The sequence below is a fragment of the Chiloscyllium plagiosum genome, chromosome 12, assembly GCF_004010195.1.
Source record: "Chiloscyllium plagiosum isolate BGI_BamShark_2017 chromosome 12, ASM401019v2, whole genome shotgun sequence".
Taxonomy (NCBI): Eukaryota; Metazoa; Chordata; class Chondrichthyes; order Orectolobiformes; family Hemiscylliidae; genus Chiloscyllium; species Chiloscyllium plagiosum.
Genome location: NC_057721.1, coordinates 39,007,455 through 39,031,074, shown reverse-complemented (window position 1 = coordinate 39,031,074; position 23,620 = coordinate 39,007,455). Strand labels below are relative to the sequence as shown.

Genomic DNA, 23,620 nt, shown 5'->3' with positions numbered 1-23,620 from the left:
TTCTTTCTTCTTGCATGTAGATGATATCAAATTTCTTAGATCAGCAGGCATTCATCTTTGTGGACACTGCTGATCGAATGGCTTCATTAGCAAGAGATGCTTTGGTTCATGCACGCCTGCCAAGTTTTGCAATTCCATTTGCTATTGATGTTCTAACAACAGGGTCGTATCCTCGCCTGCCCACTTGTATTCGGGTGAGCTACTGGCCTGAGCTCATAAGATCAGGATTGTTACGTATTTATTATAGTGAAGTTCTGTCTGTAATTTGTTTATTTCAAACTGATTTTCCACAAATTAAGTGACTCAACTTTTTTAAGATGTTAGTCGCTTATCAGTTAAGGATGTTGTTAACTAGATTGCACATTTTCACCTGACTTCAGACTAATGAAGACCTTTGACTAAAAATGGAGAAACTGTTTTCACTGATCAGTGAGTTTGTAACAAAGGACATAAGTTCTAGTTCTCATTAAAGTATTAACCGGTGATTTTAGGAATTTTTTTCTATGTATTTTTGTCCATGAAATGCCCTACCAGGGCATCCGTGAAGGCAGATTTTAACAGAGAAATGCATGAATAGATAAAAGGAAAGAAAAATGCATTTGAGAATAGGATGGGGGAATGGGCTGAAGTTAAAGGCACTGGGCAATATAGTGATCATTTCACTATTGAAGTAAATAAAAGTCCAGCCTTCTGTGGGACTCACCTATGAAGCAAAGTTAATGCGCAATGTATATTTTGACTGAAGTAATTTTTTTTAACATGGATGTATGGAGAGAAACAGCATTTTAATTAAACTAACTAGGTTCACAATTGTAATAATTGTGAGCATTAGACTTGCAAACACAACAATCTGATTCTTTGCATTTGCAATTGATGTTCAACACAATGGCTTCTAAATAAATCATGACGGATAGTTCTGAAATTTGTAATGCTCACATTGTCAACAGGATAAGATCATTCCTCCAAATCCAATTACAAAAAGTGAGAAACAATCCACACTTCATCAGCTTAATCAGATTCTGAGACATCGACTGGTGACAACAGACCTTCCTCCGCAGCTGGCAAACCTTACTGTTGGTAAGAATTTCGCACAGTTTGGTTTCAGTTAAGTTTATGTAAGTTCCACGTAAGACCCATTATTGCAGGAACCTGTAGCTGTCACTGTTGAAATCCTTAAACTTTTAACTTTTGCTTTCTGTGAACGGAACTGCCGTTGAAAAATATGATGTCACCATCATTGTTGTTTCACATGGGATGAGTTTGGGTTTAAGAAAGCTTCTATTTGCAACCTGATAGTGAGAGTTCAGTACATGTTGTGAGTTAGGAAGTGTTCTTCTAAAATTTCAAATTTTGAACTTAAAATATTTATATTTTCTGTAAAGCCAATGGACGTGTGAAATTCCGTGTTGAAGGTGAATTTGAAGCCACACTTACAGTGATGGGTGATGATCCTGAAATACCCTGGCGACTACTCAAACTGGAAATACTAGTTGAAGATAAGGAAACAGGAGGTAATCTGTGGACGAGCATGAGTTAATAATTTATGTTCAAAGTAATCTGTCAATTACTACTTTATACTAAAATATGATCTGGGCCAATATAATTTCTTGATGAATCCTGGGAACTTTCACCTTCTTAATAAAGAATGGCACTTCTCCATTTCAGTGAGTTTGGACTTTCACCTGCTATCCTAGACAACATACCAGCTCATGAAATAATGAATTTTATACACAAGCCAATACAATACCATGAGAAATGACTGTAAAACATTCTTTGTTTGATGTGCATCCTATGCTTGAAAGCATCCTATGCTACACTTCAGCAGCCTACTGTGGTTTGGATTTTGTCAAACAAAAAATCATCCCTGTCTTGTATTTCCTAGTTGGTACTGGCTTGGTTGCTAATTAAAGTATTTCCTTTGTAAGCAGTCATCCTATTTCTGTTTAAGTACTGGTACAATGTTTATAATTTGTAAAATATATGTTTTAAAGTATTTTTCCTGGGCATGTTCTACTGATTTTCAAATTTTTATCGTATCACTTAAACACTAAGCTCAATGACTGAAAACGTTGTGATGATTTATGTTCATATGATAGCATGTAGATGTACTGAGATAAATGAACAGGTATTTGATTTCTATTGCTTATGAGTTTAAAGGTTTTATGTCTTTTGCTAAACATTATATGTCATCGATTAGCTGGGAACTTGTTTAGCAGATCACGAGCAGATCAAGACAGATATACGAGGATGTTATTGTAAATCTATAGTTTAACTCATCAATTTCTGCCTATCCTTTCTAGTGCCTTTCACTGTTCAGTAGCCAACTCCACACTAGAGAAACTTTTCTTTTTGTTAATTTATCTGGCTCAGGCAGTTATGACACACCTTGGTGGCAGGTGGGACTTGAACTCCAATCTTCTGGCCTAGAGATACAAAACCACAAGGCCCTTGAGAAAGAACCCAGCCTCCTTTTAAAATAACCTAGCCTTTTTTTTTAAATTACCTACCACTATAATAACTGAACACTCAATTAATAAAGGGGTAGAAGAACACAGCTCTTATTTTTTTAAATCAATCTCTTGTGTGTTATGTTACACACACCTCTGGAGCAGATAGAACTTGAATCTGGGCTTCTCGGCTTAGAGTTAGGTACAGCATAAGACATAGGAGCAGAATTTGGCCATTCAGCCCATTAAGTCTGCTTTGCTATGGTTTAGTGAGATTGTGGCTGATCTGATTATTCTCAACTCCACTTTCCAGCCTTTACTCTATAACCTGATTCCCGTACTGAAAATGGTTGGTTCTGCTATAATGCGTGTTTCTTCAATGTGAATTGGCTTTAACATGATAGAAGAATTTAGCCTGTTATTTGTAGAATGTGAACTTTGCTTACCTGTATTGGCTCTCACGCGATTCCGGCCCCATTAATTTTAACAAAGTGGCTTTTGCACGATTTTCTCAACACTAGAACAGAACTATCGCATTATATCAGAACCGACTGTAAATATCTGTCTATTTCAGCCTGGAATATATTAACCCAGCTTTGGCAGTTCTTTGCTGTGAAGAGACTACAGATTCACTGCTTTTTGAGAGATGAAAGTCCTCATTACTGTCTTAAACAAATGACTTCTTATTTGAGATGATGCACTCTGGTCCTTGACTCTCCAACAATGTGAAACAGCTTTCCACATCTATCTCGTCAAGTCCCCTAAGAATCTTGTATGCTTCAATAAGGTTATCTCTCATTCTTCTAATTCCAATGAGTACCGGTCAAGCCTACTCAACCTTTTCTCACAAGACAGTCCCCCCATACTTGGTACCAGCTTGGCAACTGTCTCTAGATTGCCCTGGTGCTAATATATCTTTCCTTAGAAAGGTGGCACAACTTCAGTTGTGTTCTGACGAGTGCCTTGTATAATTTTAGCAAAATCTTCCTACTTTTTATACTTCATTCCGAATGCCTTCTTTATTAACCGCTGAACTTGGATGCTAGCTTTTTGTGATTCATGGATTAGGACATCCAAATCCCTCTGTTCTATAACTTTCTGCAGTCTTTCTCAATTTAAATAATATTCAGCCTGTTTATTCTTTCTGCCAAAGTGTAAAACCTCACATTTTCACAGATTATATTCCATCTGCAAAGTTTTTGCCCACACAGTAAACCTGTCTACCTTACTCTGCAGACTACATCATCCTCACCACTTGCCTTCTCATCTATTTTTATATCACCTGCAAATTTGAGGATCATACGTTCACAGACTTCTTCCAAGTCATTAATATATATTAGAAATAATTGTGGCCCTGGCTTTGATTCCTGTGGCACACCGTTTGCTACACTTCTGCAACAGAGCCCTCAAGCACCCAGCTCTTACTTTTCATATTTTGAGAACATAACATGAAATCGCTTAATTACCTAACTAACCACATAACAAATGGAAACTACCTGAGACAGTGTCACAGAGCCCATCCCTTGATTTTTCTAATTAACGTGTTCAGACATGTTTTTACATATATTTGGGCCAGGTGGGATTTGAACTCCACCTTCTCAGCCCAGACATAGAAACATGAGACTGTTCCACAAAAGCTCTTAACTTCTGTCTGAAAAGCCACTGCAAACTCACCCAAATGCCTGCTGCATCTGGTATTTGCCAGGCAGTCTCCCAAATATTAACCAGGCCTGATCTGCCTCGCTGCTGACCACAGATGAGTTTGGGCATTTACAGTCCACTATGGTTGTAAGAGTGTACTTTTTTTTTTAAAGCCAGGAATTGACAAGCATGTCCACTGGTCAGTGCAACAATAACAAAAAAAAAAGCCCTATTGTTTAAACATTTTCAATCAACCTGTCCAAATATATTCTGACACATATCTGGGGCAGGTGGGACTTGAACCTGGACCTACTGACCCAGAAGTAGGGACACTTCCACTGTGCCACAAGAGCCTTAATCATTATCTCTTAGATATTTTCTCATCAATCTGTTAAAATATGTTACTGCACAATCCTGGAGCAGGTGAGTGTTGATTATGGGGAATCTAGGAGTTCCACCACATTGCCACAAGTACTCTAATCTCTTCATTTTAACCAACCTGTTCAGAGATGTTATGACTCAGCTCCAAAACAGTTAGGACTTGCATCCATGTCGCCTGGTTCAGAGGCAAGGACACTGCCACTGCACCACAAGAGCCCTTCTTCCATTATGCATCACCTGCTATCAGTCAGCTCTGCAGTTTGTTTAAGCTGCACTTCAAACTCTGACAGACTTCCTTTTAAAAATATTATTGCATTTATACAAGTACGTAAGGATTATTACATTGTGAGACATCCTTCTAGAAATTTCAACAGTTATTCTGTAGAGGCATTTCTCATAATGAAACAGTTCGATAATTGATGATGATATCTACCCACCTAAGCTGAGAGATTTCTCTTTCTTTTTCTGCTTTAAACTGGTAATATCCTAACCGTTTTCTCACATTTTCTGTAAAAACTCTGAATGTGATTGTAAGCACATTATCCCAGAAAAGCCAAGTATCTATGTAACATTCTATATTTTGAGTCCCTTTTACGTGTTGCATTTCCTTCATGGTCTTCGACAAATAGAACACTATGTCAACAACATCAAAAGTCAGAATTGGAGCAGCTGTTGTACTTTTCCCGAGTCGTCTTTATTACCTTAGCTTCCCTTGCCAAGGGATAATTTTTCCCATTTTCTCCCACAAGAAAAATTTCAAATCCTCCTGCACTGGAAATTCCATTGCCATAACTTTTGTGTGAGTTGACCGGTGGGACTTGAACCTGGGTCTTCTGGCTCAGAAGCGGTGATACTGCCACTGCAACACAAGAGCCTTAATACATAAGCTGTTTCTTATTTTCTAATCAAACTGTTCAGTGATGTTATTCCACACTTTTGAAACAGCTGGGTCTTAAATCCAGGCTCCAGAGTTAAGGGCATGACCATTGTGCCACAGTTAACCTGATCAGAGATATTACTGCACATCACAGGGGCAGGTTGAACTTGAATCCAGGCCTCTTGGTCCAGAGGCAGGTACACTAACACCATACCACAACAGCACCCTCCAAGGCTGCTGTGCTGTTTTCTAAGCTGCCTGTTCAGTGATGTTATTATGTACCTTTTGAAGCAAGTGGGACTTGAGCCTATATTTCCTGGTTTAGAGATAGGGACATTACCCTGCACCATAAGAACCCTGAATACATAAGCTGTTAGTCCAATGAGTATTACCTTTTGGTCTACTCTGGAGCTTAAACATTTGACCCTTTTGAGGTATATGCATTTCTGACGCTAATAAATTGACTGTACTATGTTATTATTCAAGAATATTACACAAAGTTATAAATTGAACGAACCACTAAGGAAAAGTACATAATTTGAATTTCGTACATATCTCGGAGTATGTTTTTCTTGTAACTTGGAAAACTTCAGATTGAGCTTTTATTATTGATGCTCATGATGGCTTAGTAGTTTCTAATGTGTCTGAAACTGTTATTTCAGATGGTCGTGCTTTGGTTCATAGTATGCAGATCAATTTCATCCATCGACTGGTACAGTCCAGACTCTTTGCTGATGTGAAGCCTCTGCAAGATATGTACAACTGTTTACGTATCCAAATTCTTAATAGTATACAACCTTAGCAATTTTTAAGCCGAACTTTTGTTAAATTCTTGTCTGAACATTGTTATTAGTAAGAACAATTTGATTGTCTAAAATTGACAAGAATGAAAACTTTCTAACTTGCCTTGTGATTACGCCATTTTGAATGTGAAATTCTGCTGAATATTAGTGACCACAAGTGTTTAAAAGACACCAGCAATCTTGTGTAACAGAAGTAATACCCAGACAATCCTGACTTGAACTATATCATCAGTCCTTCATTTTAGCTGAGTAAAAACCCTCAAACTTCCTTCCTAACTGTGCAGTGTGTATTCCTACCCCTAGAACTACAAATGATTCAAGAAGGTAGCTCTGTGCCAGTTTTCCCAGAGCAATTAAGGATTGTCAGTAAATGCTAGCATCATTGGCGATTCACAGATCCCACATATGAATTTTAAAAAACCTGTGATAATGTTCTTTCCAAAAGCCTTGGCAGCTACATCTATACTTTTGGCAGGATTTGTGTTTTTGATCTTCATTGAGTTTTTTCCATCTTCAGTTCTGTTGCTCAAGTGAGCACATAACCATATTAACTCCTGGCTTATACACTAATGGCAAGTGACTTTTTCAGGTTCCCTTGAGTCATAGTTCAATTGTAAAGTCTATTTGTTTTTAGTGATATTTTTGTTTGGTTCAAAATTTGGAATTTATTTCAATTTACTGTTATGTAGAAATATCTTATCTAGAAGACTGGAATATGAGATCAGAATCTGCAACTGATAGCTCATGGTCCTCCTTGTTCCACCACCTTGATTTGCTCTGTTTTCTAAAAACTGACGTTCCTGGAGTTAATCATCATTATGTGCAAATATGTATTTAATATTTATACAAAATATATGCATATTTTCTTATTACTAAACATGGAAGAGTTGACACTTTGCACCAATTTATTGTATTCTGATTGAGTGTTTTCTTTTCAAGTGTTCCTTAACCTACTATTTCAGATTCATTCTGTTTGTCACTGCAGTTGGAAGTTTTACACTCTCAGGTGCAAATGCTAATACGTGAACGTTGGGGCGATCTTGTTCAGGTCGAGAGGTATCAGCCTGGAAAGTGTCTAACTTTGGTTGTTTGGAAGTGAGTAAATCATAGTCATGTCACAGATGTTGCAAAATCAAGTTTCCTACAGATCAAGGAATGAAATACCGAGATGTATACATGAAAACATTGAAATAATGAAGCTTTTTTTTAAGGTTGATATACTGCTCCCTATTCTGGTCACAATTTATTTTAAATAATTCATAAAACCTTAAATAACACAATCAATATGAAGTAGTGATTGAACTATTGTTAGAATCATTGTTTTTGGTGGTCGTTTCTGCTGATACATTAGAAATTTAACTTTCCGAAAATGTAGTTATACAAACATTCTTTAGACAAATTGGGTAGAACTGATTATAGACTTGAGTGAAGAATGCATTTACCTCTAATGAAAGCTAACAGATTGACCAGAGATGCAAAGAGGTCTTCTACTGCTGCTCATTCGAATGTGTGACCAATACTTTAATTGTTTTCACTTTTATTATGAAAAAGTTTGCTTTCAGTTGATCACTTTGATAGGAGATGTAGCTGCTGCCACTAGAACCTGGACCTCTATACTGATCAAACATATGACGGGCTTGCTGCAGGAATTTCTCTTTTCTCCAGTGAAAGTTTCGAAATTATTATCAGCATTAAGAACTTTGACCTGAAACTATGGGCTGAGGTGAAACTCCACTTTTGAGACTTGAACATAGAATCTAGGCTGAAAATTCACATTTTTTTCTTTTTGCTGTGGAGAATCAAGCCCCTTGTATACTGTTCTTAAGGAACAGTTTGATTGAAATTGATCTTCAGCATACATATGTCCAAAGATAGCAAAATATGTGGTGTTCAAAGATGTGCATGTTAGGTGGATTGGCCACAAATAAATTGCCCCATAGTGTCCAGGGTTGTGCATGCTTGGTGTGTTAGCCATGCTAAATGTGGGGTTCAGGAGATAGGATGAAGGGCCTAGGTCTGGGTTGGATGCTCTTCAGGGAGTCGGTGCAGACTCGATGGGCCAAATGGCCACTTTCTGCACTGTCAAGATTCTGTGATTTTATGTACAATATATTAACCATGATATAAGATGTGTTGCTGACTTTTGCTGTGTTGCTGATTTTGCTTTACTAGTGCAATTTTGCCTCACCACCTTTTCTATCCCCTCACCATACTTTTTATAAAGAATGATTTTATTGTCAGCTTTGAAATGCATTGCTTAAGATGGGGGTCAGAGGAGAGAATGTCGTAAAGTGTTATTTGTTTAACAACTGAATAAACACTTAAAAAAACACACCACTTTTCCATCAGTAAGTTAGGTGTGCCCAATTTCTAGTGCAGTATTCAGGAAATCTCATTTTAGAGAGAGAGAGAGAGAGAGACTTGTCTGTATTCAAGCTACTTAGTATTTTCATCAAATTAAAACAAAATATCAATGTCCCTCTGTCACGTTGAGAGAAATGGGACTTTCAGGAACAAAAATAGGCCTCTACTCCTGTAAACCTGTTCCATCATAGTGAATCACTAGTGACTGAACTCTCTACCTGCTTTTGCTCCATATCCCTTCATACCTTTGGATCCTGAAAATCTATCAATCTTCATTTTCTGTTAAACGAATGGTGAGGTCGACGTTACTACTTGTAGAAGAGGGTTCCAAGCTTCTGTTATTCTTGGCCTGTGGAATTGTTTTCTATTTTCATTCCTTAAAAAGAGTCCTAGATTTCCCAAAGCCCGACTGTTTTCATAGCTGTTGAGAAAAGTTGCAACAAATCAATCCTTAAATTCCAGGCAATCCAATCCTAATTTGTGTAATTGCACAGTAATCTCTATGGATTCCAATTATCATGTGAGGAAATCTAAGTATCGCTCTCTTCAAGGCTAATACATCTTTTTCACGTGTGATGTCGAGAACTGCTGTCAGTACTCCAGGTGTGTCTGAGTAGTGCTATGTTTTGCCATAATCTGAGCTCAGCTTCTTTCTGTGCTAATCCTTAAATATAAGAAGCCAGTATTCCACTCTTTTTTTAAAAAATTATTTTCTGTACACAGTGCTTTTTATTTATTCATGGATGCGAGCATCTCTTGGCAAGGTCAGCATTTGTTGTTCTCCCTAATTACCTGGACCTTTCTCATTTCTTTTTTGAATTGTAAACCAGAATTGATCAAGAAGCATGACTTGAATTTTATGCCTCAAAAAATCACTATCATCATTATCAGCTTTTCATTTACCATTATATGATATTGTAATATTGGTTAGTGGATGCATTGGTGGTCACCTTCCAGGATTCTATAGACTCTGGAACAGTCCTGCAGATTGGGCGGTAGCTAATGCCACTTCAATATTCAAAAAGGGTTTGGAGAGAAAACCGGGAATTGTAGACCAGTTAACCTAACATTAGTAGTGGGGAAAATTCTCAAATCCATTATCAAGGACTTTACAGAGGAGCATTTAGAAAGCAATCACAGGATCAGACAGAATCAGCATGGATTTATGAAATGGAAATCATGTTTGACAAATCTGTTGGAATTCTATGAAGATGTAACTAGTGGAGTTGTCAAGGAGGAGCCAGTTAATGTGCTATATTTGGACTTTGAGAAACTGTTTGACAAAGTCGCATATAAAAGATTATTGTGCAAGATTAAAGCACATGGGATTGTGGGGGAAGTGTATTGAGATGGATAGAAAACAGGTTGGCAGAGAGGAAACCGAGTAGGAATTAATGGATTCTTTCAAATTGGCAAGCAGTAACTAGTGAGGTGCCACAGGGACCAGTGTTAGGACCCCAGCTATTCACAATATATGTTAATCATTTGGATGAGGGAACACAGTGTAACATCTCAAAGTTTGTAGATGAAACCAGGTTGAGTAGGAGGATGAATTGTGATGAGGATGCAGAGATCCTTCAGAATGATCTGGACAGGTTGAGCGAGGTGGGCAAATCGGTGGCAATGTGGTATAATTTGGATAAATGTGAGGTTATTCACTTTTGAAGCAAAAACAAGAAGGCAGATTACTACTTGAATGGCTGTAAATTGCAAGAAGGACCTGGGTGTCCTTGTCACTCATGGTGAGCATGCAGGTGCAGCAGGCGGTAAGGAAGGCAAATGATATGTTGACCTTCATTGCAAGAGGTTTCAAGTAGAGGAGCAGGGATGTATTGTTGCAGTTACACAGGGCCTTGGTGAGGCCACACCTCGAATATTGTGTGCAGTTTTGGTTTCCTTTTCTGAGGAAGGATGCTCTTGTTCTCGAGGCAGGGCATTAAAGGTTTACCAGGCTGATTCAAACATGACGAGATAGGATAGATGCAGGGAGGATATTCCCAACGGCGGGTGTGTCAAGAACCAGGGATCACAGTTTGCGGATTTGGGTAGACTATTTAGGACAGAGATGCGAAGACCTTTCTTCACCCAAAGAGTGGTGAGCCTGCGGAATTCATTACCGCAGGAAGTAACTGATGCCAAAACATTGAATATGTTCAAGAGCCTGCTAAATTTAGCATTTTGAGCGAATGGGGTCAAAGGTTATGGAGAGAAAGCAGGATTAGGCTGTTGAGTTTGACGATCAGCCACGATAGTGATGAGTGGTGGAGTAGGCTCGAAGGGCCGAATGGCAGTCTCCTGCTCCTATCTTCTACACAATGACATTTAATATAAACCAACTTTAATCACAAAAAAATCTGCAGTTTATTTGCTTCTTTCAGACACCTGCTGAATGCCAGCTTTGGCAATTTTTTTGTCTTGATATGATTTGGAAATGTCGGTGTTGGACTGGGGTGTACAAAGTTAAAAATCACACAGCACCAGGTTATAGTCTAACAGGTTTAATTGTGCTTCCAATTAAACCTATTGGACTATAACCTGGTGTTGTGTGATGTTTAACTCTGTCTTGATACACTCTGTAATAGTGTTGGGAGTATGGTTGCACAGCCTTGCAGTACAATGCTGACGCCATAATGAGAAGTCTTTTTGGCATTGCTTTGAATTATTTTGTGGACAATGGTGATGTTATGGTTTGCAATTTTATTGTCAAATGCTAAGCCCGTTGAGCCTGTCCGACATGTCAGCTAGCCAAATAAATAGTCGAATAACTCCTGCAAGTGCAAGTTAATAATGGTGACATGGTGATTTCAAGTCAACTAAAAGTATGGGGCACTTGTTCCTGTATTTTCAGATTCTTGCCAAAAAAAATTGGCTACTTCATTTTTAAATTTAAACATTTGTGCTTTACCTTTTGAAGAAAGGATCTTTGTTTTCCAATCATTTTAACTTGGTTTCGTGCTTTCTAAAGCTAAAACTTCAGCACAAGCTACACATGATAGCCAGAGATTTTTGTCAGAACTAGAAAATGTAAATTCCATCTTAGTCAGATATATCTTTCTTTTATGTTTCAAATTCTATTTATTTCTGCTATGTGATCGACACCCTCACTTCACCCTATAAAAAACACTCCAGTGGTATGTCGATATCAAGCACAAAATAGCATAGTCATGTCAGTTCTATAGCAAGTTGGAGCTGAGGACCTCTTGAGTGTTTTGAAGACTTTGGAACTATTTAGGCAAGCATTACCTGAACTAATAAGAAGCCCTTCCTGAAGAAGGGCTTATGCCCGAAACGTCGATTCTCCTGTTCCCTGGATGCTGCCTGACCTGCTGCGCTTTTCCAGCAACACATTTTCAGCTCTGATCTCCAGCATCTGCAGACCTCACTTTCTCCTAATAAGAAAACCCATGTTGTAAAACTAACTGCTAACATGGTGGGTACCTACATCTGCATGAATGCAACCTCATTCCTCTTTGCTTTTTACTATGACAACCTGTCAAGCAAAATTCTAAGTTTTAAAGACATTCAGATGATTTAAGGTTAAATTCTGAGAAAACTCATACACTAGTGCCTCCTCCAACAGAGCGACTTCAGCAAAGTGCAGAAATTCTTGTTGGTTTATTAAAATGTTTTTGAACTGGGCAAATCTATAAAGATTGATAATTAATTATTGTAAACTCATCCTCTTGAATGTAAACTTGAATTTGACAAGTATCTTTTAAAATTAAAAATAAAAGTGCACTTCCTTAGGCCATGTGACATTCCATCAGTGGCTTCTGTTATTAACTAGCTTGTTGTCCTTGCATCTTAGCTTAATCTGTCACCACCTACTGCTACAGTACAGTGCTGAGCAGGTGTTTTATTGTTGCAAGTGCTATACTCCCAATGAGCGGTGCACCTAAGGCACTGACCCTAACTCAATAAAACCTGCCCCTCCAAAATGCTAAGTTATTTCATTGCTACTTTAGGTAGATTGGTGTTCATGTTTGCTTCATAACAGTTACAGTTTAAAAATATGATGTGCTTTGGAATGCCATGGACCATGAAATAAATAGTTATTTTAATTTATTAATATCATATTTTCATTTTATGTTTACTGTAGCAGTTAGTTATTAATCATCTAATTTTTGGATCTTCATGTCTTACCCACTCTATAGGATGATTATCATCATAAAGTGGTTTTTTATACTTTTATGATGAATGGTCACAGACCTGAAACACTAAATAATTTTCTCTCCACTGATGATGTCAGACCTGAGAGAAATACTTCCAATCTTTTCTGTTTTCATTTTTGTTTTGGAATATTCATTGGTTGGTTTTGTTTTGTTTCTAGCCAACAGGTCTTGGGGAGAAAGACTGGCAGTGCTTCTGTTCACAAAGTCTTGATAAAAATCGATGAGGGTGACTGTTCAAAACCCTTACAGATATCGCATGATCCACCATTACCAGCATGTGATTCTAAATTGATAGAACGTGCTATGAAGGTAAAAAGATGCTTGTTGATAAATCAATGAATTCCTGTGGATTCACTTCCATAGTTTATAGTTAAAATGAAATTTTGTTTGGTAGCCTGAGTTTTCTGTGCTGTTGTGCAGATTGCAAATGTCATCTTTTAATTTCCATTGGTTTCATTCAGTAAGTATGTTATTTTATATGTCAAAAAGGCAGCTTACATCACCTTTTGAAGAGCAACTAGGGATTGACCATAAATGCTGGCACAGCCAGTGAAGCCCACCTCCCATGAATGAATAAAAAAATGTATATTTTCATTATTTTGTACACTAATGAAAACTTATTCAATATAGTAACAAATATATTATTAAAGAAAATCTGCATTTAAATTTGATATATTTAGTGTAATAAAATTGGCTTTGTAAATGCAATGCATCCAAGTTTTTCAGGTTTTTTATTTAACCTTGCTTTTACTAACTGTTGGTGTTTTTACTGCCTTGGAAGGAAATGGTGCAGAGGAGTTTTGAATATTGTGTCAAAGCTCCAAATTTGTTGAGTTTACAATTCTGTATGCTTTATCGGTCAGTTGCAACTTATGAATGTGATTATTTTATAAGAAGTAGAATGTTCATTTACTTGTGTTATAAATATTTATTTTTTGTGTTTTAATTATATGTAACTTTATTGATGTTAACTACAGGTAGACAAGCCCATTGTTACAGGAAACGTATTGTGATGATGATGATAATGTCAATCAATGTTGTCTGCTTTTCAGGTTGATCACTTATCTGTAGAGAAGCTTTTGATTGATAGTGTTCATGCACGTTCCCATCAGAAGCTGCAGGAGCTGAAAGCCATTCTCAAGAGCTATAATGCCAATGATAACTGTATGTTAAATCATCTGATTTTTTTTCCTCAATCTCAAATTTATTACTTAAGCAGCACTACTGTTTTTATAGGCTTTTTGAAAAAAAATCTTTTGCTGCATTACTATAACAAATCTTAGCTGCATTCTTTGAATATCTTAAATGTGAAAAAGATGGAATTTGAAGGATAGTTGCACATCTTATGATCAGTAAGTTCAGTAATGTATTCATTGTGGCTAGATGAATAAGAATATACAAATTGTCTTGCTCAGCATTACAAAACAAAAGTGTACTCTGTAGTTAAAGCTTACTATGTTCACAGTTACTAGTTGGCTGAGTTACTAGAGTGAGCAGAGAGTGTGAAGAAGGAATGCAAGTTAGATAATATTCTTCTTGTAATTGTCTATAAATATAACTTTTCTTGTCTTTTGTGATACCATCAAATAAATGAACAGAGAAAGAATAAAATAAATATTCTGAATCATGATTTAATGTTTTATTTTATCCGTCACAGCCTTTATAGAGACACCCTTGCCTACATTGGTTATTCCTATCTTAGAACCTTGTGGTCGTTCTGAGTGTCTTCACATTTTTGTCGATCTTCATTCTGGAATGTTCCAACCAATGTTATATGGAGTTGGTAAGTGCAGAGATCTGTGAAATACTGTGAACGTGAGAACAAAATAAAGTTCATTTGAAGATTGAGGTGTCAGGTGGTAGGATTTAAATAACTGAAGTATGAGCAATGTGAGGTAGTTTTTGTCCTTTGCAGACTCCCTATGCCCAATGGAGGCCACTTACCATCCTGTTTCCCCTCATTCCCAACCCTGACATCTCAGCCTTCCACTTTCCACGTCTACCTCCTTCAAGGACTACCAGCTGGGTGTGAACTCCGTCACCACCACACTCTCACCAAGCTTTGCATCCGGTTTCAGCAGTAATTACTGTTTGTGACTGGATACAGTCCAGTTCATGAGCAGCACTCCTGGTAGTACTGCAAGGACTAGACTGCTGCGTCTTGACTGCTGACAGCTCTTGGTCATGGAACTTTCAGCCCAATTGGTGCAGAGGGCTCAACTTAAGTTTAGTGAATGACCCCAAAGGCTGTTAAATGGCTGTGGGGTGAGCTGGTCATGTGGCAACAAGCCAGCCCCTGACATTTATCTGAGGTGCAGTAACCTTGCCCCCAGACTAAAATGTAACCATGATTTGTATGGATTTGACTTGACTTTTTTTTAAAAAGCTGATTTAAAAAATGTTTGTCAGGCAAATCATTATGTGGAAATTTGAAATTAAACAAAGTAGTCATTTTATTAACACAAAATATTTAAACAACATATATCTTGATGGATTGTAATAAACCTATTCAGTCATAAGAGATTGTACTCTTGAAGTGTAAATTTTAATATGAGCATTGAGGATGAGATTTGAACTTTTTTGTCACTGAAATTGTGAACAGGAATAAGATATATAGAGACTAAGAGCAAGAGTAGGTCTTTTAGCCCTGTTGAGACTGCTCTGTTATTCAATATGATCATGGCTGTTCCTCCATCTCAATGTCCTACCTCGTATTTTTCTCCACATACTTTTTGCTTTTTAATATCTAAATGACTCAGTGATCCAGCTTTTGTGGTGTTCTGTAGTGGCAAATTCCACAGGTTAGCCACCTTCTGAATGAATAAATCTTTTCTCAATCCAGTCCTAAATGGCCTCTTCCATATTTTGAGGTCATGATTCCTGCTTCTAGAATCTGTCATCTCTGCATCCAGTCTGTCCAGCCTGTTAACATTTCATACATTTCAATTAGAATCTGTCTTTGAAACTTTGATGAATATAGGCCCAACAAATTAACTTCTTCTTCTCATGTGACATTCCAAGTGAACTTTTGCTTCACTGCCTCTAAGGCCAGGTATATCCATTCTGAGGTAGGGCAACCAAAACTGTGAACACTATTCCAATTGCAATCTTACCAAGACTCTGTATAACTTCACCGAGTCATTTCTACATACGAGCTCAAAGCCTCTTGCAGGTGAAGGCCAGCATACCATTTGCCTTCCTAATTACTTGCTACGTCTGCCTGTCTATTTTATTGACTCATGTACAAGGACACCCAGATCCCTTTGTATATCCACACTACACAATATGTCACCATTTAAGTAATACTCTGCCTTTTTGTTTTTCACACCAGTGTCTAACTTTACATTTATCTATAATAAACTGCATTTGCCATGTCTTTGCTCACACATTCAACTTGTTTTAGAACACCAGGAAACCACCTTGTATCCTCCTCACAATGTTCATTCCCACCTAGTTTCGTGTGGTCAGCAAACTTGGCAATAATGCATTTGGTTCCATCACCCTAAGACTCAGACATTCGATTTGGAACTTCAGTATATAATTGAAAGATATCAGTTAACCCTAATAACATATAAGCTGTTCCTTTCTATTCTCGTATATTTGCTAACACCTAAGGAGTTAAGATCAAATTGCCAATACAGAGCTATAGCTGCAGGATTTCCAAGCTGGCAGTATCCAAAAGTGTTCAACTTTAGAATGATAGGTAAAAAGGCGAAGGAGGTAATGTAGTACACTTAGTAAGTGAGAGATGGCCTTCAATCAGAAGCTCAAGATGTGGAATTCATTTAGGTGGAGCTCAGAAATAGCACGGCTGACATTAGTGGCCTATAAACAACTAGTATCAAACGGTAGTGGTATTGTAGGGCACAATATAAATCGGGATGTTTGAGGTGACTGTAGCATAGGTATACAGTAGTTACAGGAAACCTCAGTCTGCATATAGCCTGGGTAAACTAATTAACTCTGCTGTGGAGGACAACTTGCTGGAATGTACACAAGATGGCTTTCTACAACTGTGTGTTTGGAGAATAGGCTATTTTAGACCTAGTATTTCAAAATGAGAAGAGCTATTAGTAATATCATGGTCAAGGAGCCTTTGGAAAAATTGACTACTATATATCATGGAATTTTACATTCCTTTTGCAAGATTCTTAAATTTGGACAAAGGAACCGGCAAAGCCATATTGGTTAGATTGCCTGTTGAACATGGGAAACTACATTCAAATGTATGTTTGTTGGCAAACAGTGGTTAGCATTTGATGGATTCATACTTTTTTTTGTTTACAACAAATATTCTTTTTGAAATACAAAACTCAAGACGGAAAAATGATCTAAACATGGCTAACAAGTAAGCTAAGCGCTATATTAGATCAAAAGAGGTTTACAGAGATGAGAGAAAAGAATAAGTCTGAGGATTGGCAGCAGTGGAGGACCAAGAAACTGATGAAGAGCAAATAGATAATGAAAATAAGCAATTAATATATTTAAAAACAAACTGCAAAAGTTTCTAACCAGTCATGAAAAGCTTGGCCGAGACAAAGGTGGTCCCATCACAGATAGGAAAAGGGAATAAGGAAATTGGAGAGAATATGAACAAATGCTGTCTGTCTTCACAGAGGAACATAAAAACCTCCCAAGTATACTAGAGAACTAAGGGACATGTGAGAATGATGAGATGAAAAGAATTATACTGGAGAAATTAATTAAACAGAAAATAGATAAATCCCCTGAAGCTGAAGATCCACCCACCAAAATGTTGAAAGTGGCGGATGTGTAGGTGGTCATCATCCTTCGACCTAGAGGTACTGCTGATTGGAAGATAGTAAATGTAATCCTAATGTTTAAGGAAGGATGAAGAAAGAGAATGGGAAACAAAAACCTGTAGCCTGACATCAGTACGAAGAAACATGCTTGAATCTATCATCTCTGAATTGGACACATGGAAAATTATGATAGGATTAACAGAATCAGCATGATGTTTTGTGAGGATGTAACTAACAGATGAGGCGAACTAGTGGATGTTGCAAATTTGGTACTTTCAAAAGGTGCTTGATGAGGTCCCACACAGTTTGGTAAGCAAAATTACCAAACTGTTTTGAGCATACATATAAACCTACTAATATAGGAACTTGGAGCAAGAGTAAACAATTCCGCCCCTCAAGTTTGCTCCATCATTCAATAAGATCAGGGCTGATTGACTGTAAACTCAATTCCACCTTTCCACCTGTTCCAGATAACCTTTTATCCCCTTACTTAACAAGAATCTATCCCTTTACCTTAAAAATATTTCAAGGATTCTGCTTCCACCACCTTTTCAAGAAAAGCATTCCAAAATACAGTCACCTTTGAGAGAAACAAAATTCATCTCACCTCTTTTAAATGGGTTACCCCGACATTTTTTAAAAAAAAGATTCCTTGTTTCTCAGTGGGACACATGTGCTTTCCATTAATATCTTGTCGAGATTCTTCATGATCTTAATGTTTCATCTAAATCTCCCAACAGATACAAGCCTAGCCTGTCATAAAACAGTGCAATTGTAGTAAGCGTTCTCAGAACTGCCTCCAAAACATTTACATCCTTCCTTTATTAAGGTGACCAATACTTCGCACAGTACTTCAGATGTGCTCTTGCAAGTGGCCTATAGAATGGAAGCATAACCTCCCTACTCCCTAAATTATAACCTGCTATAAGCTTTACTGAGTACTTACTGTGCCTGCATACTAATCTTTCGTAGTACATAAGGACACCCAGATCTGTGTGCATTTCAGAGCAAGACAATCTCTCTCCATTTAGATGATACGCTGCTTTTATTTCTTGCCAAAATTGTCAATTTCATATCTTCCCAACTGATACTCCATTTGCTACTCACTTGACCTATCTATGGGGCTCGGCAAACTCCATTGTCTGGACAGCTGATGAGAATGCAAATTGATGCAAACAGTATGGGTTCAATTTCCACACTGGTTGAGGTTACCATGAAGTATTCTCTTTTACAATCTGTTCCTTTCCCTAAGGCATGGTGACCCATTGGTTAAACCACTACCAGTCGTCACTACTGAGAGGGCAGCCTTCTGGTCTGGTAACAGTATGGTGAATTCACCTTACCTTAACCTATCTATGTCATTTGGCAACCTCATTTTTACCTCTTCACAATTTACCTTTCTATTTATCTTTAGGTTGTCAGCAAATTTTAACATCCATACAACTGTACCTTCATTTATAAACAGTTGAGATCCCAGCACCAATCTCTATGGCACATTCATTACATCTTGTGAAACTGAAAAAGAGCCCTATATGCCAATTGTCCTCTTCCTGTTAGCTAGCTATTTTTCCATGCCATGATGCTGTCCCCTCTACCTACAGCATTAATTTTGTAATAACCTTTGTGACATCTTATCAGATGCCTTCTGGAAAACTAAGTAGAGTACATCTACCAGTTTCCCTTTATCACAGCACATGTTACCATTGCAAAGAAGTCCAATAGATTGGTCAGTCATGATTTCCCTTTCACCAAAGCATGTTGACTGCTTCATTATCTCTTCAAGTTCCCTGCTCGAACCTCTATTAATAGGTTATAATCTTTTCCCTATAACAAATGTTAAGCTCATAGATTAGGAATCTACAAGCCTATGTGTCTTCCATTTTGAATAAAGAAGTTGCAGTCATTATCTTTCAAGCCAATGGAACTGTCCCCAAATCAAGGGAGCTTTGGAAAATGAAAACCCATGCATTGACTATCTCTCTCGAACTGCTTCATTTAAGACTCTGGGATGAAGTCCATCCGGACCCGGGTGCCTGCAACTCCAGAAATTTACTGAGTACCATTTCTCTGGTGATTGTAATTTTCCTGAGTTCCATCCTGCCTTCCATTTCATGTTTTATCACTGCTTATGGGATGTTATTTGTTTTCTCTTTCATGAAGACAGATAAAAAAATGCATGTTCAGTTCATCCTTATGTCCTTGTTTTTTTTCACTGTCAGTTCTCTAGTCACACTTGCTATAGACCAAGTGTCACTTAGTTAACTCTTCTTTAGATATTTATAGAAACTATTCCTATGAGTTTTTATACTTGTGGCAAGCTTTCTTTTGCACAGTTTTTTCATCTTTATTAATTTTTTGATCTTTCATTGCCTGTTTTCATATTCCACTCAGTCTTCTGATGTGCTGCTATGTTCTGCATAATAATGTTTTACTTATGGTTTTATGCTACTGTATATTTAATATTTCTTTTCAACCACTAATGGTCAGTTTGTCCCTTCAAATTTTTTTCATTCCTTGGAATGCATCTGTTCTATGTATACTGAAACGTCCCCTTAAGTGCTTGCTGATGCATTTCTCTTGAAGTATCCAATAACCTAATTTGTCAACTGTCTGCAGTCAACTCTGCTTTCATGTCCTCATAATCCCCCTTATTTAAATTTGAAAGAAGTCACAGCCCCATTCCTGTCTCCATCAAGCTATTGCCTCAGGGAGCCTTCACAATGAGATCATTAGTTGATCCTATCTCATTACATAATAGCTAGTGTTGTACACCTTGCTGGCTTCAGAACACACTGTTCTCGGAAACTCTTCCAAAAGCATTCTATGAGCTCCTCATCTAAGCTATTTTTGTCCATCGACGTTTCCAGATCATATGGAGATTAAAAGCTCCCATGATTTCTGATGTGCATTCTGACAAAGTTTCATTATTTCTTTTTTTTAATGCTCCATTATAATGTGTGACTTCTGTCAGGGGACTTTATACATCATTCTGTCAAATGACCTGTTACTTGTATCGTTTATGCCTAAACTGTTTCCGCACCCTAGTTTTCTGGTTGTCCCTTTCTATTGTACGAGTACATCAGGGTGGCACGGTGGCTCAGTGGTTAGCATTGATACCTCACAGCGCCAGGGACCCGGATTCAATTCCTGCCTCGGGCGACTGTGTCTGTGTGGAGTTTGCACATTCTCTCCGTGTCTGCGTGGGTTTCCTCCGGGTGCTTCGGTTTCCTCCCACAATCCAAAAATGTGCAAGTTAAGTGAGTTGGCCATGCTAAATTGCCCATAGTGTTAGGTGCATTAGGTAGGGGAATGGATCTGGGTGCGTTCGGAGGGTTGGAGTGGATGTGTTGGGCCAAAGGGCCTGTTTCCACACTATAGGGAATCTAATCTAATCTTAACTAAGGGACCCACAGCTGTACCATTTCCTAAAAACTGGGTTGAATTGAGAATTTGATAACAGAAAACAGAATAGGAATAAAAGGTTCATTCTCAATTTGCAGATTGTGACAAATGGGATGGTGCATAAGTCGGTGTACAGTTCCAGCTATTCACAATCGATATCAAAGATTTGGATGTGATCACCAATGTAATATTTCCATGTTTTCCGACACTTTAAAACTAGGTGCAAATATGAGTTGTGCAGAGGATGCAGATAGATTTCAAGGGGATTTAGGCAATCTAAGTGAATAGACAAAAACGTGGCAGATGGAATACAATGTGTAATAAATTGGAGTTAGGAAAACAGAAATATGGTGTCTTTCTTAGATAATGAGAGATTGTGAAATGTTGATGTGCAAAGGGATATAAGAAGTCCTTGTTCAGAAATCCCTGAAAACTAATCTAATCTGTAGGTGCAGCTAGCGATCCAAAACACTAATCATATGTTGGCCTTTATCAAAGAAGATTGGAGTACAGGAGTAAACATGACTTGCTGCAATTGTATAGGGCCTTGGTGAGACCTCAGCTGGAGTATTGTATATAGTTTTGATATCCTTACCTTAGAAAGACTATACTTGTCACAGAGGGACTGCAGCAAAGATTCTCTAGACTGGACAATCCTGCTTTCCAGGGACCAATGGGCTGACAGTATTTTGAGAATTGATCTAATTGAGGCATGCAAGGAAACAAGGGAGATAAGTCTCAAAATAGAAGACCATTTGAGACCTAGAATGTGAAGGAATGTCTTCATTGAGAAGTTTGTGAAGCTTTTGAATTCTGTATCCCAGAAGGCTGCGAAGATGTAGCTATTGATTATATTCAAGACAGAGATCAGTAGATTTCTAGAGAATAAAATGTCGGATATGAGGGTATTACAGGAAATTGAAGTTCTGGAAAAAGATCAACCATTGTCTAGTTGAATGGGAAAGTGGACTCAATGGGGTAAATGATCTCTACCTGTTCTTATATGCTATACTCCTATTAGCGAAGAAGTATGAGCTTCATTTCACTTCATGTGTAGCAATGTCTGGATCAATGACCAGTCTTGTCATAACATTCTTAATTTAAAAATATTTACCATGACCTTTTAGCAGTGACCATATGATCTTAATAAATAAGAATGGGAGTAGGCTGTTTGGCTCCTCAAGCCTGCTGCACCACTCAAAAGGGTCCTTGCTGATCCACCATTTCCCACATCTGCACTCCTCCTTCCCATAACCGTAGGTTTCCCTATTGATCACAAATCTATCTATCTTGGCCCTAAATATACACAAGAGCTCTGCCCCCATTGCTCTGTGACAAGGAGTTCCAAAGACCTTCCATCATCTGAGAAGCAATTCCTCCTTAACTCGGTCTTGAATTGGCACCCCTTTATTCTGAGTTTATGCCTTTTGGTCCTATGTTCTCTCATGACAGGAAACTCGCTTAGCATTTACCCTGTCAAGCCCCTGAAGAATCCCAAGTGTTTTAAAGAGATCATCTCTCATTCTTCTAAACTCCAATGAAAATAGTGCCAATATGTTTAGCCATTGCTCATTAGACAATCCCTATATATAGGGATCATCCTGGTAAACCTTCTGTATATAGCTTCCATTGAAATAATATCTTAAACTGACCAAAACTGATTACAGTATTCCAGATGTGGTCTCGCCAACGCTTGTGCAGTTGCAGTGAGACTTCGCTATTCTTACCCTTCAATCCCCTTGAGATAATGGCCAACATTCCATTTGCCTTACTGATTACCTCCTGCACCTGTGTGCTAGCTTTTTGTGTTGCATGCATGTGCCCTCGAAGTCACTGTGTTGCAGCTTTCTGCAGTATTTCTCCATTTAATAATATTCTGTTCTTTTGTTTTCCCTTCCAAAATGAACAACCTTACGGTTCCCATGTTATACTCCATTTGCCAATTTTTTTGCCCAGTTACTTAACCCATTGATATTTTTCTTTAAACTGTTTATATCCTTCTCGCAAACTGCCTTTCCACCTATTTTTGTGTTTTCTGCAAATTTGGCTACTCTACATTTGCTTTCTTCTTCCAGATCGTGAATATATGTTGTAAACAGTTGCTGTCCCAGTGCTGATACCTGTCGAATCCCATTGGTTACAGATCACCGTCCTGAAAAGTACCGCTTTTACCCACATGCTGTTTTCTGCCCGTAAGCCAATTCTGTCCATGCTAATGCACCACCTCCAAGATCATGGGTTTTGAGTTTATGACTTTACCTTTCATGAAGATCATTGCCAGTGTTTTCTGGCAGTCCAAATGCAATTCAACTACTGGTTCCCCTCTATCCACTCTGGTTGAGACGGCCTCAAAAAAATTAATAAATCAGTCAGACACAATTCCCCTTTCGTGAAGCTGATTCTGTTAGATTAGATTATAATTTTCCAAACGTGCTGCTACCTGTTTTTCAAATCAACTTGTTCAGAGATGTTATTACATGTCACTGTTGAAGGTGGGACTTGAACCTGGACCTATCAGTCCGTGGGTAGGGACACTATCACTGTTTTATTATTACTTCCTAAATAATCGATTCAAATACTTTTCTAACAATAGATGTTAAACTAATGGGCCTCTAGTTATCGACTTTTTGACTCTTCTTGATTCAAGGTATCACATTGGTAGGTTTCCAATACTCTGGTACTTTTCCAGAATGCAATAATTTTGGAAAATAACAACTAATGCATCCAGTATTTCTGTAGCTCCTCTTTTAGTATCCTAGGATGCAATCCG

The 23,620-nt window shown here is 37.9% G+C and overlaps 1 protein-coding gene across 3 annotated transcripts in view; it reads left to right on the top strand.

The window, feature by feature from the left end:
* The window catches only part of med14 (mediator complex subunit 14), a 114,335-nt gene that overhangs the window by 21,780 nt on the left and 68,935 nt on the right, over positions 1–23,620 (top strand). For all 3 annotated transcript variants that reach the window (XM_043700847.1, XM_043700846.1, XM_043700848.1), the window contains exons 4-11: positions 21–194; positions 948–1,077; positions 1,383–1,511; positions 6,009–6,116; positions 7,112–7,244; positions 12,844–12,994; positions 13,738–13,849; positions 14,343–14,468. In XM_043700847.1, the coding sequence (XP_043556782.1) occupies positions 21–194; positions 948–1,077; positions 1,383–1,511; positions 6,009–6,116; positions 7,112–7,244; positions 12,844–12,994; positions 13,738–13,849; positions 14,343–14,468 (1,063 nt within the window). The remainder of the gene's footprint in view (positions 1–20; positions 195–947; positions 1,078–1,382; positions 1,512–6,008; positions 6,117–7,111; positions 7,245–12,843; positions 12,995–13,737; positions 13,850–14,342; positions 14,469–23,620) is intronic.